At 37.5% G+C, this 17,416-nt stretch overlaps 1 protein-coding gene across 2 annotated transcripts; it reads left to right on the forward strand.

The window, feature by feature from the left end:
• Positions 1-402: 402 nt before the first annotated feature.
• LOC127962224 (adenylate cyclase type 4-like) lies at positions 403-17,181 on the forward strand. 2 transcript variants are annotated; one of them, XM_052561745.1, is made up of 26 exons: positions 403-445; positions 4,926-5,644; positions 6,063-6,260; positions 6,496-6,657; positions 6,835-6,984; positions 7,124-7,272; positions 7,397-7,508; positions 7,591-7,718; positions 7,834-7,992; positions 8,066-8,219; positions 8,899-9,072; positions 9,159-9,187; positions 9,370-9,414; positions 9,525-9,585; positions 10,007-10,104; positions 10,625-10,709; positions 10,800-10,937; positions 12,719-12,799; positions 12,889-13,067; positions 13,850-13,934; positions 14,918-15,076; positions 15,709-15,858; positions 15,928-16,035; positions 16,110-16,224; positions 16,441-16,565; positions 16,666-17,181. In XM_052561745.1, exons 2-26 carry the CDS (start codon positions 5,162-5,164, stop codon positions 16,783-16,785), a joined length of 3,447 nt encoding a protein of 1,148 aa, XP_052417705.1. In that variant the 5' UTR covers positions 403-445; positions 4,926-5,161; the 3' UTR covers positions 16,786-17,181. The 2 variants fall into 2 exon arrangements, with proteins under 2 accessions (XP_052417705.1, XP_052417706.1); XM_052561746.1 differs by having other exon boundaries at positions 9,162-9,187; positions 16,666-17,160.
• The last annotated feature ends 235 nt before the right edge of the window (positions 17,182-17,416 follow it).

A 17,416-nucleotide genomic window follows, 5' to 3' on the forward strand; every position in this document is an offset into this window, starting at 1 on the left:
CATGAACTCTACAGTCATTGTTAGAACAATTATGTCAAAAATCTAATTAAGTCATTAATCAAAAACAAAAATAAATCTTTAAAATCCAGTAATTAAATTCAAGGAAACATGGTGTTTCGAGTTCTCGCGCCACAAAAGAAAGAAATCTACATCAGCTAAGCTGGAAGACAAATAGTCAGTTATTCCCATGACTTTCCCTTTTGTTCTATCACATGTGTATATTAATATAATTGTCAATATGGTTATGATTACAGTAGTCACTGGAGAAGGCAGCAGGGCTCAGTGTTATGAAATATGACGGGGTTCCTCAGGGTTCGGCCCTGAACCGTCAGTCATGCCGTCCGACCGGTTTGTCAAGTTCAAGCGAACAAAAAAAATTGAACCGCCAACTATTTCGAGAACTGGAGTGACGGAGAGAGAGCGGAGGAGAGCTGACAGAATGGAGGTATGTCGACTTTCCTCTGATTTTACAGCGTGTTTTTAAGGAACAAACATTTTATTCAGTGTGTGTTAAGAGGGACCGTGTCTTGTTTTTATCACATGGAGTTTATTTGATTCAAACTGTGATGAAATTGTAAGTACAATGAGAATGAACAAGTGAGTAATGTGTCAGACTTGGTAGCTATGTCTATATCTATATATATATTCAGCTCTGTCACATGAAAACAGTGTGAGCTGAGTAAGATGCTGTGCTTTGCTCCATCATCTTCTTCTGACTCAAACCAGCATCTGTAATGGCACCTTTAGAGACTTTTCTTTCTAGAAAGACTGGCCAAAGTAAGTTGACATGTTTAATCAAACATTTGGAGGATTGATCTCATGTTGCACTTCATCTCTCTTCTTTATTACACAAACTGGACAGAGTCGAGCTACAGTGATCAAGATCTGTTCCTTTGGGTTTTAGAAACCAGACTGGTGTATTTTCAGTCAGATTCATGAGCTGTTAGAGCACAGCGCTAGCAACTCTAAGGTCATGGGTTTGAACCTGAGGGACACATCCAGCCGCAGTCAGACACAACATCAACAGAGCAGGCCTGCGCTCTCATGATCTCTATAGGGGTGTTTCATAATTATATGTTCCTGGGTCAGTCTGATCATTTTTAGTTTTTTAATGTGTTCAGACAAGTGTACTTTGTGAAATTAGGATTGTGATGTAAACAGTTAAATTTGGCCTGCAAATACCATGTTGTTGTTGTGTTAAATAGGTTTTTATTATGCCTGCTTTCCTCAGAGGGTAATAACATGTGTGCTATAGGCAGATGCTATTATGTCTTTGAATAAAATCATCTGCCTATAGCACACGTGTTATTATAGCACACATATTATATATATAATCTGATTTTAGTTTGATTATATATATATATATATATATATATATATATATATATATATATATATATATATATATATATATATATATAGTAGTGTTAATTATTAAGATCAAAATAATAATAATAATAATAATAATAATCATAATAATAATAAATAAGAGTAAAATTTGAATTCATTATTATTATAATTTTTCATTAATAAAAAAAGCCATGTTTTCTTGCCTCATTGTAAATTGTTTATGGCAAATAAATAAATGCAAATCAGTAGTGGGATAAAGCAACTATTTTATATTTTATATTATATCTGTTGCACATTTGGATTCTATAAAGTGGATCAAAACCTTTCATCAAAGTTGTCCTGAAATCTTAAACCCAAAGGCATTCTTGTCTTAGGACAACTTTGATGAACTTTTTTGATCCACTTCAAATATTATTTACTGTTATATTTGTCGCTCAGCTCAGTGATGCACCACCAAAAGTTTTGCTGCCTTGATTAATATTTTATTCCTTCTCTGGCGTTTGTCATTGTAAAGACCTTTGGTGTGAGTTACAGGGACAATAAGGGACGAGTTTATGGAAAACAGAGTCATATGAAAAGGCCAGATATGCAAATAAATGCAGCTAGACAAAGTCTTTATAACTGCGATCCAGAAATGCAGAGATGCCGACAGTGAAGTTTTCCTCAAAGAAACATGCGTAGGTAATGCGTTTTCAGATACTTTTCCTTCTGTATCGCTCGTGTTTGTGTGAGTCCAGCCGTCGTGAATGTCGTTCGTTTCGCTACATTCTTGAGTTGCATCAGAGCTTGTCTGCCAGAGAAATGAACAGAAACACCAGGATGAAGGAGTGAATGAATGAGTGTTTCAGGAGGCCTGGACGAGCCCAGCAGCTTCCTTTGATACGATGAGAGCGGGTAAGATCAGACCCAGAGATAATATCCTAAATACAGCCCTTTGTTGCTCACTGACTCATGCACTATTGTAAGAGGCTTTGTGACTCACTGCTTCAGAAAAGAAAAGTGTTTCTGATCCTAGATCAGTGTTAGTGACTTTCATTATGTCAAAAGCTTCACATCATTTTCTTCATCAGCATGTTTGTGTTTCCAGTAAAAACTTAAAACATGCTACTCATAACTAGCCCAATCGAGGGGGTCCCCAGTTAAAAATCGTATTTCAGGCAATTAAAATTGTGTTATTGGAGTCGCATCAACCCACGGACATGAAAAACAACCCACAGCAACAGCGTTAAAGTAGTCCAATTCCACAGGGAAACTGCGTATTTGGCATTTCCGTCAAACGCTTGAGGTATTCAGCCAATCACAACGCACTGAATAGCTGGCCAATCAGAGCACACCTCACTTTTCAGAACGATAAGCTTCGTAGAAATAGATGCGTTTCAGAAAGAAGGAGCATGGAGGAGAAACAATAATGTACAGTATGTGTAAAATCAACCCTTTAAAGTCTACATTTATTTGAACAAAAGTACAGCAAAATTGTGAGTCTCTGTTAAAGTGTAATGTATTTCTGTGATGCTCCGCTGTATTTTCAGCATCATTCCTCCAGTCTTCAGTGTCACATGATCTTCAGAAATCAGAATAATATGATGATTTACTGCTCAAGAAACATTTCTGATTATTATCAGTGTTGAACACAGTTGTGCTGATGAATATTTTTGTGGAAAATGTGATACATTTTATTTTTCAGGATTCACAGAAAGTTCAAAAGAATTTTCTATTTTTGGGAAAAAGACATCTAACATTATAAATGTCTTTACTCTCACTTTCTATCAATTTAATCCATCCTTGATGAATAAAAGCATTAATTTTGAATATTACTTAAAGTCATTGTTTTTTCACAAACTTTTTTTGCTGTACATGAGCTGAAAGAGTAATTTTTGACACATAAACTAAACAAGCAAACTATTATGCTGCTTCAAAGAGAGGTGTGTGTGTGTGTGTGTGTGTGTGTGTGTGTGTGTGTGTGTGTGTGTGTGTGTGTGTGTGTGGTGGGGGGAGAAGCATTTGTGGTATCCAGTTAATCCTGTTCATCTGAGTTTACTTTGAACGTGACATAAGTAGGTTTGTGTTAGTTTGTTTTGTAGGTAGACTCTATAAATATCTGTGCTGTCTCAGTTGTTGTTCTTCTGTTTTTATTTGAACGTTTGAGATTTGTTTGTTTTTATAGCTCAAAATATTAAAGGTGCTGTAGGGAACTTTTGTAAAAAAAAAAATATTTTTACATATTTGTTAAACCTGTCATTATGTCCTGACAGTAGAATATGAGACAGATAATCTGTGTATAAATCAAGCTCCTCTGGCTCCTCCCAGTGTCCTATTGCCATTTGCAGGAATACATCGCTCCCGGTAAGAAACAACCAATCAGAGCTGCGGTCCGTAACTTTGTTTGTGTTCAAAATGTAGAAAAATGTATATAATAAGCGAGTACACCATGAATCCATTTTCCAAACCGTGTTTTTGGCTTGTCCTGAATCACTAGGGTGCACCTAAAATAAGTGTTTATATTCGGACTATTTTAGATTGCTTCGGGGGTACCGCGGCGGAGTAACCCAGTACCTTTGTGATTCTTCATAGACATAAACAGAGAGAAGTAGTTCCGGCTACAATGTTCTTCAGCAAGACGCAAGCAGTTCTGTTTATTAACCGCTAGAGCGTCAAAAGTTCCCTACCGCATCTTTAAAGAATACGAACATTTGCAAGCGGCTGAAAATGAAACTTTGCCCCTCTGTACTGTAGGGAAATGAGTGCATTTGCATGTTTTGTCTGTGTGTGTTTGACCGTTTGTTCAAATGTGTGTTCATGTTCCCGTTGTCATATTGTTTATGTTTTTACAATATCGTAATCTAAGGTTCATATTTGTTCATTTACCAGATGCATGTTTATATACACTCTTAAAAATAAAGCTTCAGAAAGAGGTTCTCCCAGTGCTGCAGTAAAAGATCCTTTTTTCTAAGTGACAAACATTTTAGAAAATCTAAAGAAACTTTTGTGAAATGGAAAGACAAAAGAACCATCAATGCCCACGTAATCCTTTATTTTCAAGAGTGTAAGATAACATACAGTGCATACTTTTGTCTTGCAGCTTTTCATTTGGCTGTGAAGTTACATGTTTGTCATTGCATTTCTTGTGCACAAGGCATCCAAACCTGTCCTGACGTCACTTGGTGCTGTTATTTTATGTGATGTAAAACTAGATGTTTCACAGTTTTAAAAATAAAGGCTCAAAAGGGGGTTTTCATAGTGATGCCACAGAAGAGCCATTTTTGTCCCATTAAAAAAAAAACTGATTTCATTGAATAGTTCTTAAAGCAGTAGTTCACCCAATGATTAAAATGATCTTAAAATGACCATTCACTTAGTTTAAAGAACATTATAAACATCTAAAGACTTTTTTTCCCACTATAAAGTTTTATCCAATGGAAAGGTTTCATGGATAGAACCATCAGTGCCAGTAAAGAACATTTATTCCTAAAGTTTTTTGTGTAGCCAAAATTGTTCTTCAATTGTGGAGACGTACGGAAACCCATAATACTGCTTATTGATTTTAAGTTTCAAATCAATTTTCTTCTTTACCATAGTGTCCTTCCAGTAACGGCTAACACATCTGACACACTTCGAGAGGAACATGGATTTACTTCAAGAGATTTGAAGAGCTCTGAAAACATCGGTCTTGATCAGTCTCAAACACTCAGAATCTGATCTGACCTGGACAATGGATGATTTAACCCCTCCCTAGGAGACATTATTTATCTTGCTGAAACTGTGCTGGACAGAAAACGTTAAAAGAAACAAAAAAAAAACCCCAAAGACGGGCATGTTGGACAACTCCAAGGTCTCCGTCGAGCTGGGTGTCGCCAGACTTGGGAACGTCGTCGAACCCCAGAAACCTCGACTGTCATTGAGGAATGAGAACTGTCTTAGCTCTCCCAATCCTGACGAGGATCGCACCAGACATGCACTTAGCAATACTTCTTCTCACAACGTCCCAGGCACATCCACAGACTGGACTGGACCTGATGGAGTTGACAGGAGACGCAGTTTGGCGACGTTATCTGAGACCTCGAGGACCTCCAACGCCACCACTGAGGTCTCTCAGAGCTCTCACGTCAGGTTTATAGTGGATGATGAACCGAGGGAATCCCGTCGGACGTCCGGCCGCTGCACGTGCTCCTGTTTCCGTGTGGTGAACATGGCGTTCCTGCGCTGTCTGGAGGAGACGCCGCTGCTGGTGTCTGGAGTAGTGCTGGCCATCCTCTTCTGCGTGACCATCATCATCATCATCCCCTCCACCGGCCGGGTGAGACCCCACTGACTCACTTATCAGTTACTCACCTTGCGTTGTTTGCACAAAAATTCATTATTTTGTTTGCATCCCTGCTGGATCATACCTGATTAAGGAGATCACTATAAGGAACAGTTCACCCCTAACTGAAAATGTGGTCACCCTCAGTGTGATTAGTGTTTTCGTCAGAAATGTAGCATTGCATTCCAGAATCAGGAGAGGAATTCTTCACCCATTCACTGCAGAGCATCCATTGATGCTATGCTACATTTTAACTGCTAACCTTGAGGATGAGGACATTTTCAGCAAATCTTATTTTTTGGGTGATCTCTAACTTTAATCTAGCTTCAGATGTATTTTCCAGCAGGTGTGTTTAGACAGACATTGTCTGGATGTAGATTGTGTGAGGTGTTTGTTTCTCTCACACATCCAGAGCCTGAGCGTTCACGTGGCGGCGTTCGCAGTGGTGTGTGTGGTGGTGTGTGTGTGCATCTCGCTGCTGCTGTGTTTGCCGTGTTTGCCGGTGGTTCGGCGAGGAGAAACACCTCTGGCGCTCTTCATCTGGTCCATGCTCCTCATCATCGCCATCGTCTTCATCTTCACTGGAGGCGTCGTCACGGCCTGGGAGCAGGTCAGCGGAGGAGTTACACTTTCATTTAGTCCTAGTCCTTATGACAAGAATGCTATTTATTTGTTTTTAAAGCCAGAAACATGCTTTCTGAAAGAACACAGATCTTGAAGATAAATGCAATGACCCCATTTTAAGTATTTTTAGTTTTGTTTTCTAAAGGAAAAGCCATGGTAATTATTTAACACGTTTTTTATGGTTTAGTTGTAGTTGTCTATAACAGCTTTTTCTTGGTCAGGTCGCGTTCTTTCTCTTCCTGTCGCTGTCCGTTTATACGGTTCTTCCTCTCCCGCTCTCTTGGGCTCTGAGCTTCGGCATCGGAACCAGTGTGTGTCACATCATCATTATCAGTGTGTATGTGTCTGTCACCAGCCCTCACACACAAGACCTGGCCGTGCAGGTAACACACACACACACACACACACACACACCTGAGCGGTTCATGGCAGCTCAGAGGAAATGTTATATGCAAACGTTGACAGTCAGCTAACGCCAGATGATTTTCCTGCCGCCGCACATAGTCAAAACCTCTCTCTCTTTCTTTCTCTGTGTGTATGTGTGTGTGTGTGTGTGTCAGTTGGTGGCGAATGCTGTGCTCTTTGTGTGTGTTAACGGTGTGGGGGTGTTTCATCTGTGGCACACTGAACACGCTCACAGAAAGTCTAACAAGAAGCGGGAGGACTTCAGCAGAAACCGTGCCACACAGGCCAAGCAGAAGCGCGACCAGGTAGAGATTTACACAGTTCTTCATTCACAGTCTATGCATGCTGCTTTAGTTTTGAGATTGTGTTTATAGTTGTGAGAAAATGGTGAAATAGTGCATTAATAATAAATACAGTGTTTAATCGATGAACTCTTGTGTGCAGGAGCATCTGCTGCTGTCGGTGCTGCCGCGATACATCGCCATTGAGCTGAAGACGGAGATCGTCAAGCGTCTGTCAGATAAAAGCAAAGCCGAAGAGACCCCATCCAGTCGCTTCCACAGTCTCTACATACGACAGCACAGAGACGTCAGGTGAGAACACACACACTCGCACACACACACACACATCACATTGTTTTCTCTGGAGTTGAGTGTAAAGCCCAGCTCCTCGTGGCCAGCGGGTGTATCTGACTGAAGTGGTGTTTTGTCTCTGCAGTATCCTGTATGCTGATATCGTGGGCTTCACACACCTGTCCAGCACCTGCACACCTGAGGAGCTCGTGGCCGTCCTCAACAAACTCTTCGGCCGCTTTGACGACATCGCTAAGGTGCGCAGATCTGCCTTTCTGCTCGTCTCTGCTCTTGAGTTAACACACTCAACTCTTTCTCTTCCCTGACTTCTCTCTGCAGAAGAACGGCTGTCTGCGTATTAAGATCCTGGGCGACTGTTATTACTGTGTTTCGGGTCTCCCTGACCCCATCTCTCATCACGCTCGCAACTGTGTTCAGATGGGCCTGGACATGTGCACGGCCATAAAGTGAGACCCCCATCCAAACACCTATCAGCCTTTTAATAGTGCCGTCTATAGACTATGATCTAAGAAAATGTGTCCGTCTTGAAGTGTGGTTATTTGTGACCTCTGACCCCTGCAGTAAGCTGAGGGAGGCGACGGACGTGAACATCAACATGCGTGTGGGCGTTCACACGGGGAACGTTCTGTGCGGAGTGATCGGTCTTCAGAAGTGGCAGTACGACGTCTGGTCAGATGACGTGACTCTAGCCAATCACATGGAGTCTGGAGGAGTGCCTGGGTACTTTACACCACTCACATCTCATAACTACCGCAGTGTGATCAGTGATGATGATGATGATGATTCCTCACAGGAGGGTCCACATCACGGAGGAGACGTACGCTCACCTGGACGGGAAATACCAGGTGGATGAAGGAAACGGCGAGAGTCGTGATTCCACGCTGAAGGGAAGGAGAACGTACCTGGTCATCGATCCTAATACAGATCACTACGATGTCACACCTCAGGTGGTCTACAGTCATCTTTATTGACTATATAGATCAGTTATCTGTCGTAGGAACCTATGAAATAAATTTATTTTTACAAAATTCTGTCTAAACAGATGAATTAATAAAAAAATTTAAAAAATCTAACGATACTTTTAAAATGCTATCAAATAGGAGATATAACTATTTATTTATTATTTGTCTAATGAAGTGCTTCAGGTTTTGTTTGTTTGTTTTTATTGTTTATTCAATAGTAATTTCTTAATTTTCTGGTTTGTTGCTAATAGCTTTGCATTTTTTTGTGTGTGTGCTTTTGAAATTTTGTAAAATAAAGTGCCGCACACCTGTGTCTTTTTTTAATAATATGTAAAGTAGTGCTTCTTTTCTGCAACAGTTTTTTTCAAGTTCATCTTGTTTTGTTGTGAATACTTTCGTTTTTTGTGTGTATTTGTTAAGTTTTAAGGCTGCATTTATTTAAACAAAACATACAGTAAAAATGGTGAAATATTATCTAAAACAGCTGTTTTCTGTGTGAATATCTATTAAACTGTAATTGATTGTTGTGGTCAAAGCAGCATCATATTTGAAATAGAAATCTTCTGTAACTTTATAAATGTTTTACTGTCACTTTTCGTGGGTTTAATGCGTGTTTGATGAATAGCAGTATGAATGTGTCTCTGGTTGTTTTCGTGTGTCTCAGACTAATGAGCTGAAGGTGGACAAACAGGTGAATCGTCCGAAGCTGCGCGCGTCAGTTCGGATGTCGCAGTACCTGCAGTCCTGGAAAACCGTCATTCCATTTTCTGGACTCAACCAACCACAGACTTCGCTCGCAGCCCCGCCCACTGCTGCCAGCCAATCACAGCCACCCATGGTCAGTGTCAAATTATGATTAACGTCCAATAATACTGAATCATAAACGCTGCATGTTAATTCCTATCATCTTTATTTTGTCATCAGCAGGAGCTCCCAGAGATCAATAATCATAGGTGAGAATGAAAGGTTTATTCATTCACTTCAGCAATATAAATGTTGTAAGAGTACGTACCAAACAAATACTTACTTCGGATCAAGTACCAGAATCCACCAAGAAGAGATCAGAGCTGACTTTCACTCAGTTTGCTCTGCAGTTCAGATAAATGCTGTAATTCCCTTTTGTTTCTTTTCTCAGAGATAACAGACTGATGGAGTCGTTAGACTCACTGGGCACTGAAGGGTGAGCAAACGATTCATACATCTACTCTTAAATCTAGTCATAAAACTAGTCTTCACAGTGAATGAGTCATCATATAATATTTGATTGAATGTCATCTTTTTATTGTTTAGGACACGAGCGAAGCTGAACAGTGTGACATTATTTTTTAACAATTTTCAGCTGGAGAAGCAGGTGTGAATTATTAATGACCCTGGAGCACAAAACCAATCATAAGGGTCAATTATTCAAAACTGAAAAAAAATCATCTAAAAAATCTAAATATTGAGAAAATTATCTTAAAAGTTGTCCAAATGAAGTTCTTAGCAATGCATATTAATAATAAAAATTACGTTTTGATATATTTATGGTACGGAATTTATAAAATATCTTCATGGGACATGATTTTTTACTTAAAATCCTAATGATTTTTGGCATAAAAGAAAAGTGAATAATTGTGACCCCTACACATATATTGTTGGCTATTGGTACAAATGACTACTGATGACTGTTTTTGTGCTCTAGCACCACATTTATTCTTTGAGCATGTGTTTTTCCATGTGTTGTTGTTGTTTTGCACTCTTATTTTCTGACTGTGTGTGTGTGTTTGTGTCAGTATTCGTTAACTGAAGTCCAGGGGCTTCATCGCTCTGTCATATGTCTGGCCTTCATCTTCATCTGTGTGTTTGTGGTTCAGATGCTGACCTCGCAAAAGTGAGTAAATCTGAAATGTAATAATTTTAAAATAGAAACAATCCAAACACTTACTAAATTCCTGAAACATTTCAGTTGTATTAATTGTAATACTATTATAATTATGATGATTATTATTATTATAACGGTTATTAAACTTGATGATGATATTTTAGCTGAAAGGATAAATGTTTTCCCATAGGTGTAATGGTTTTTATTCTGTAGAAACTGTATATTCTATGGCCCTTCACCAACCCTACCCCTAACCCTAACCCTCACAGGAAACTTTGTGCATTTTTACATTCTCAAAAAAACTCATTCTGTATGATTTATAAGCGTTTTGAAAAATGGGGACATGGGTTATGTCCTCATAAGTCACCCTCTCCTTGTAATACCTGTGTCATACCCATGTCATTATACAGAGTTCTGTCCTGATATGTCACAAAAACATGCCCACACACACACACAAGTTTAAAAGCTGTTTTCTAAATTTTTCGCTATGAACTGCTGAAATCTCTTTCATTCTCTTGTGTGCATACAGAAACTTTGCGCTGGCGGTGTCGTACGGTGCCACCTTCCCTGTCCAAATACTGATTGTGCTTGTGGTCTTCACTAAATTCCTAAAGGTATGACTGCATGTCTTATATATGTGTGTTTGTGTGTGCGATTCTGTTTTGTATCTTGTGTTAATGTTGTGATATGTGTCTGTGTGTCAGCGCTGGCACTCTAAGTTCCCCCGCAGCATCCGCTGGGTCTCGACGCTGTTTGACGGTGTGGCCACCAGGGCGGCGCTGCGGCTGCTGCTGGTGTTTCTCTGTCTGCTCATCATGCTGCTCATGGCAGTGCTGAACATAGTGAGTCAACAGCTGCACACTCACACACACCTGCACAAACATCAGCTCATGACACACACGACTGTTTGTGACCAAACAAAAGAATCAAAGCAGACAAAAACCTCTTTACACCACAAAAGCAGATGCTGTAATGCTGCATGCTCTTTCAAACCAGTGGACAATAAACAGCCAAAATACACATTTAAGTGTTCATTATAATGCCCTTTAACTATTGTGATACTTATGTCTATACATATAAGAAGATTTCCTCAATATGAGTTTGTTTCTCCACTTCAGCAGTACTTACACACACCAAACTTAGCAGTTTCACTCCTCTCTATATTCTGAAGGTTTTAACCAAAGGGTTTGTTGAAATATCATTCACATGAGTTTTATTATGACGCTTTATGTATTTGCATCTATAGATTTCAAATACAATAATGTTTTATTGGCAGTTTTCTCAAAAAAAGTTATTTCCTCCACTTCAGCAGCACTTAGGAAGACCACAATTTACAGTTTCATTCCTTTCTATATTCTGAAGGTTTTTACCCAAGGGTTTGTTAATATATCATTCACATGAGTTTTATTATGAGGCTTTATTTATTTGCATCTAAAGGACTTTTTTCCTAAATTGAGATTTATCTCCACTTGAGCTGCACTTACAGACACCAAACTTAGTAGTTTTATTCCTCTCTATATTCTGAAGGATTTTACTGAAGGGTTTGTTGATATATAATTCACATGAGTTATATTATGATGCTTTATTTATTTGCATCTAAAGGGCATTTTTAACCTAAATTGAGTTTTATATCCACTTGAGCTGCACTTAAAGACACCAAACTTAGCAGTTTTATTCCTCTCTATATTCTAAAGGTTTTTACAGAAGGTTTTGTTGATATATCATTCACAAGTTTTATTATGACACTTTATGTATTTGCATCTATAGATTTCAAATACAATAATGTTTTATTGGCAGTTTTCTCAAAAAAAGTTTTTTCCTCCACTTCAGCAGCACTTAGAGAGACCAAAATTTATGGTTTTACTGCTTTCTATATTCTGTAGGTTTTCAGTGAAGGGTTTGTTAATATATCATTCACATGAGTTTTATTATGATGCTTTATTTATTTGCATCTAAAGGGCGTTGTTTCCTAAAGTGAGATTTATCTCCATTTGAGCTGCACTTACAGACACCAAAATTAGCAGTTTTATTCTTCTGTGTATTCAAAAGATTTTTATTGTGGGGTTTGTCGATATGTCTTTCACCTGAACTTATTATTAAAACATATTATTTATGAAACATAGCGAAAATATATGTTTTTGTGTGTATTGACAATATTGTCTGGATTTTGGAGTGGTAAAAACAGAAATCCTAAATCCCTTCTGGAAAAACCCTTAACTCTAATATGTCAACAAAATAAAACAATAATTTTGAACCTGACTTTATCTAGTTCTAATAATACAATAAAAAACGTGTAATTAAAAAAAAAAACATTTGCAAATCTTAATGCAATCAGTCAACTGGGAAAGTATTGCCATTATTTATTAGTAAAATATTATTCAATATTATACTACTGCTTTTTATTAGCTTGAACATCTTCTAAGAAAGTCTATACTTGTCGTGTACACATTTCATCAGAATGCATTTAATTTGTTTTAGGTTTTACTGAAGAACTACATTTCTTGTTCTATCGGTCGTCTGCCCAATTAAGATCAACTTTATTGTAATGAAAGAAAAGTAAATTGATAAAATGTCTATATGTCTGTCTGTATAAAGTCTTAAACTTCATCTGTTTGTTTTGTAGGTTTTTATCCCAGGTGATAACTGTTTAAATGTTTCCCACAATGCAACAGTACTGAACACTCTCAATCTCTACACTGTGCCGGTGAGCTAATCGATCGAGGTGATCATTCACATTAGTACTTATGTCATATTTACCATATGTTTACATGATGTTATTGTGTGTGTGTGCAGTATTATCTGTACTGCTGTCTGCTGGGGATGTTGGGAGTGATTGTGTTTGTGCGTGTGAGCGTGTCTGTTAAAGTCTTCCTCCTGACCCTCGCTGTGGTGGTTTATCTTGCGCTTTTCCTGCACGTTTATGCTCCACGCTCCGACTGCTACATAAAACAGCTCTACAGCAACAACAGCACGTAAGAGACAAATACACCCACACCTATATATATATATATATATATATATATATATATATATATATATATATATATATATATATATATATATATATATATAAATTTGATCTAATGACTGAAAAGAGTGTAAGAAATATCTTTGCTCTGACTTTGTTTCTAATGTGAGCTCAAACCGACGGTACTTAAGCTGTAATAGTGTCTCAGTGATAATTAGCAAAGTAATCAATTAGAAAATTGGTATTATTGTTATTTTTTATAACATAATAACAATGTAAAACAACTATTATTATAATTAAATTTATTTTACAACAAGTTTAATAATAAGGATCACTATTATTGGATTATAAACTTGATGTCATAGCATTATGACAATTATCATTGTTTTACGTAATTCTATTATTGTCACTTTAATTGTTTGTAATAAACGTGATTATTATGTATAACTAAAATAACTATTAAATAAGTACTATTGATGTTTTTATTATTATTATTGGATTATTCAATTATAACTCTTAGAACAACAATAATGTTAAGAGTTATAATATAGTTTTTACTTTAAAATGAAAAAATAGTGACTTCATACTTTTGATGATCATGAAGACAAGATTTTTTAAAAATCTTTTTATTTTTTATTATGTCACTAGTAGTAACAGTCTAGGCTATTTCTGTGTTTCTTTGCATGTTAACTCTAGCCTGTGTCCAGAAACCCTGTGATTGTTGTTAAAGTCAATACATTGAGTGTAATTAATATTTACTGTGATGTCTCGCTGTGTGTGTTTTAGGCCAGGAGTTCTTAAGGAGCCCAAGATAATGTCCGGCATTTGGCTGGTCATCTTCTACATGATTTCCCTTATTCTCGTGCGACAGGTAAGAGTGTGTGTGTGTGTGTGAGTCAAGGATGCCCTTCAACTAGTTTTAATCTTCAGTAATATTCTTTATATATATATATGTATAACTAGTGTTAGAATCGACTAACCACAGCAGGGCTATAATAGTTACTCTAAATTTAAAACCATAAAAAATACTGTTCCATTGCTTGAAATAAAATAAAAACAAAAAATAAAACACAGTTCTTTTCGTTTTCAGTAGTTTAAGTACTAAAATAAGTAAAACTAAATAAATGTGAACTTATATTATATTTACATATTTTAACTAATAGGACAACACACAATAATATTATGTTAAATCTTTGACCAAGATTCTAATTAAAACAAAAAATATATATTAAAAAACAAAAAAACAAATTCAAAATATTAACAAAAACTATAATAGTATATAAAAAAAAAACGAACTTTACACTGCATATCAGAGCCGAGATACAAAAAAAAAAAGATTATTCAGGATAAACTAAAAACTAAACTAAAATACGAACTAAAACAAAAACCTGAAACTAACACAAAAACTTTTTTTATTTAAACATTAACTGAATTAAAATATATAAAAAAACATTAAATTATTTTGTTTCAGCTAGTCGCCAAGACAACATTTCTAATTTTACATTTACTTTAACTTGATAATAACTTGTAATAAAGTAAACACTAAGACTGAAACTAAAGTAAAACTTAAAATGACCAAAAAACTACATATACATATTCAGAAATAAATATAACGAACAAAAACACAACATATATATATATATATATATATATATATATATATATATATATATATATATATATATATATATATAATAGCATTATAATGATGATGAAGTGCTATGCCTCAAAATAACAAAAGCACAAAGTAATTTTATTGGAACGTTTCTCTGTCACACATGGTTGTGTTTTGTTGGAAGTCACTGAAGCACAAAGCCTCAGCAGACTTCCCTCCGTGTGTTTAATGTGCTGCAGGACGAGCTGGGCTCTCGGGCAGAGTTCCTGCTGGAGAAGTGCTTTAATAAAGAGACGGAGGAAATGGAGACCACGAAGAACGTCAACAGACTCCTGCTGCAGAACCTTCTGCCAGAACACGTCACAGACTTCTTCATCGGAAAAGACATCCAGAACCAGGTCAGACACTCACAGAGACGCTCCGACTGCACAGCGCCACCTACAGGCAGATCCACATCCTTCACTAGTGTCTCTCATCAGACGGATGTTAACCCTACAGCACTTTATCTGAGGCCTCTATATCTGCTGTTAAACCTGTTTCACACTCAATCTCCTCATGTCTTCTGTCTCTGGTTGATAGTTTAGAGTGTTTATCTGGTAAAAGCATTGCACAAATGCCTCTCGTGTCAAACCTTGAGTGATTTAGGTCAGAATAAGGTCAGTAATATCTCCAGATGAACTCTTACTGGACTGAAGCAGCTCAGCTTTGCTTGATTCTCCATCAATCATGTTTTAGTTTTAAATGCATTATGTGTTTGGATCATCTCAATCTCATTTTACTGAGACAGATTACTGGAGATATAGAGCCACGACTGATATCTAGATCATTTTCTGTCAGTATCCGCTCTACTGTTTGAAAGATCTCACTTATTTCATCATCAAATTGCATATTTTGGCTTGAGTCTCTGAATAAAATCAAGCTGTTTTTCCTCCGTATTCTCACTATATCAGACCATGAAAGCCTTAAGATCGAATATGATGTGATTTAGTTGTCTGTGATAGCACTGATTGTGTGTGTGTGTGTGTTTCAGGACTTGTACAGTAAATCATGCGAGTGTGTTTGTGTGATGTTCGCGTCCGTGCCGCATTTCTTCAAGGAGTTTTACAACGAGAGCAGCGTGAACAAAGACGGCCTGGAGTGCCTTCGCTTCCTCAACGAGATCATTGCAGACTTCGACGAGGTGCATGTCCGTCCGACGTGTGTTTGTCCATCCGTTTGTGTCGTTTTCTGATCATCATCTTCTCTGCAGCTCCTGAGCAAGCCCAAGTTCAGCGCCGTGGAGAAGATCAAGACCATCGGCAGCACCTACATGGCGGCGGCTGGACTGACCAAAGCTGCCACAGCAGACGAGAGACGGGTACGAGCGCTGTGAGTGTGTTTTACAGCTCACGTCCTGCACGTGTGTGATCTTCATCTGATTTACCTCCACAGACCAGCGAGGTGTCCTACAGTCACGTGCGCTGCATGCTGGACTTCTCCATCGCTCTGAAGGGGAAACTGGAGACCATCAACGTGCACTCCTTCAACAACTTCAAACTGAGGATCGGTACAACACACATCATTCATTTAACACTGAAGACTGGAGGAATGATGCTGAAAATACAGCGGAGCATCACAGAAATACATTACACTTTAACACAGATTCACACAGAAAACAGAAACTATTTTAGTGTATTTACTAGAATTTTGTCTTGTTGACGAGACCTCTTTTGAAAACACTGTACAATGGTATGAATCTAGCATCTCTCTGTGATGTGTTCAGGTATAAATCACGGTCCTGTGATCGCAGGAGTCATCGGAGCTCATAAACCTCAGTATGACATCTGGGGAAACACGGTTAATGTGGCCAGCAGGATGGACAGCACTGGAGTCCTGGACAAAATACAGGTGACGCACCTCAAACATCACAACATCAGTCTGTCAACACCTCCGAGATCTGTGTTAGTGTGTGACGCTCAGCTGTGTGTGTGTGTGTGTGTGATCTCAGGTGACGGAGGAGACGGCGCAGGTGGCTCAGACACTGGGCTACAGCGTGACTCTGAGAGGAGTCATCAATGTGAAGGGCAAAGGACAGCTGACCACGTACTTCATCAACTCTGAGCAGTGACCGCAGCACGCCTCTAACATCACACCGACTGACGAGGACAGAAACAACAAACTCTTAGATTTAACCAATTCTAGACCTGAAGGACGATCAGCTTCTGCTTCTGAAGTTAATCTATTGTTTTAAACAATATGCCAAGTGACCAACTTTTCTCCGTTTCCAAAGACTGTAGTTTTTTATTGAATCTGTAGTATTCCTCCTGAACTTGTTGCACTTATTTATTAATGTTTGATGATATTTATTTGATGTGTTGTATGTTTGAGAAATAAATGTGTATGATATCATGTCTAAAATAACATTAAATGTTTCAATAAAGAGTTGTTTGTTGTGTTTGAATGTTTAACTATTTCGTGACTAATGAAATGGCTGACTAACAAGGAAATAAAAAAAGTAGACTCTTAAAAATTTTTGTATACATAATGTATGGAGGCTAATCTTAAAAATAATCATTGAGTGTTGTTCTTATTATTTTTTTTTTTTTTTTATTAATAACGTAATGTTTTTGGCTGGTAAAATCATCAATCCATAAATAACACAAACTTAAGTAGTAAAAGTAATAATAAAAAGTTTAATAGTAATGTTTTTAATAAGATCTAAACAGAAATTCAGTGTGTTTAGTTTTTTCGTTTAAAAT

This window comes from Carassius gibelio, chromosome B7 (assembly GCF_023724105.1).
Source record: "Carassius gibelio isolate Cgi1373 ecotype wild population from Czech Republic chromosome B7, carGib1.2-hapl.c, whole genome shotgun sequence".
Classification (NCBI taxonomy): domain Eukaryota; kingdom Metazoa; phylum Chordata; class Actinopteri; order Cypriniformes; family Cyprinidae; genus Carassius; species Carassius gibelio.

What these genes read in the sequence shown, in the direction of transcription:
- LOC127962224 (XM_052561745.1), top strand. Translation starts at nt 5,162, where the DNA reads ATGTTGGACAACTCCAAGGTCTCCGTCGAGCTGGGTGTCGCCAGACTT. An exon ending in CCAAGCAGAAGCGCGACCAG is followed by an intron (nt 6,985 to 7,123) that starts GTAGAGATTTAC and finishes TCTTGTGTGCAG; the next exon opens with GAGCATCTGCTGCTGTCGGT. An exon ending in GACATGTGCACGGCCATAAA is followed by an intron (nt 7,719 to 7,833) that starts GTGAGACCCCCA and finishes TGACCCCTGCAG; the next exon opens with TAAGCTGAGGGAGGCGACGG.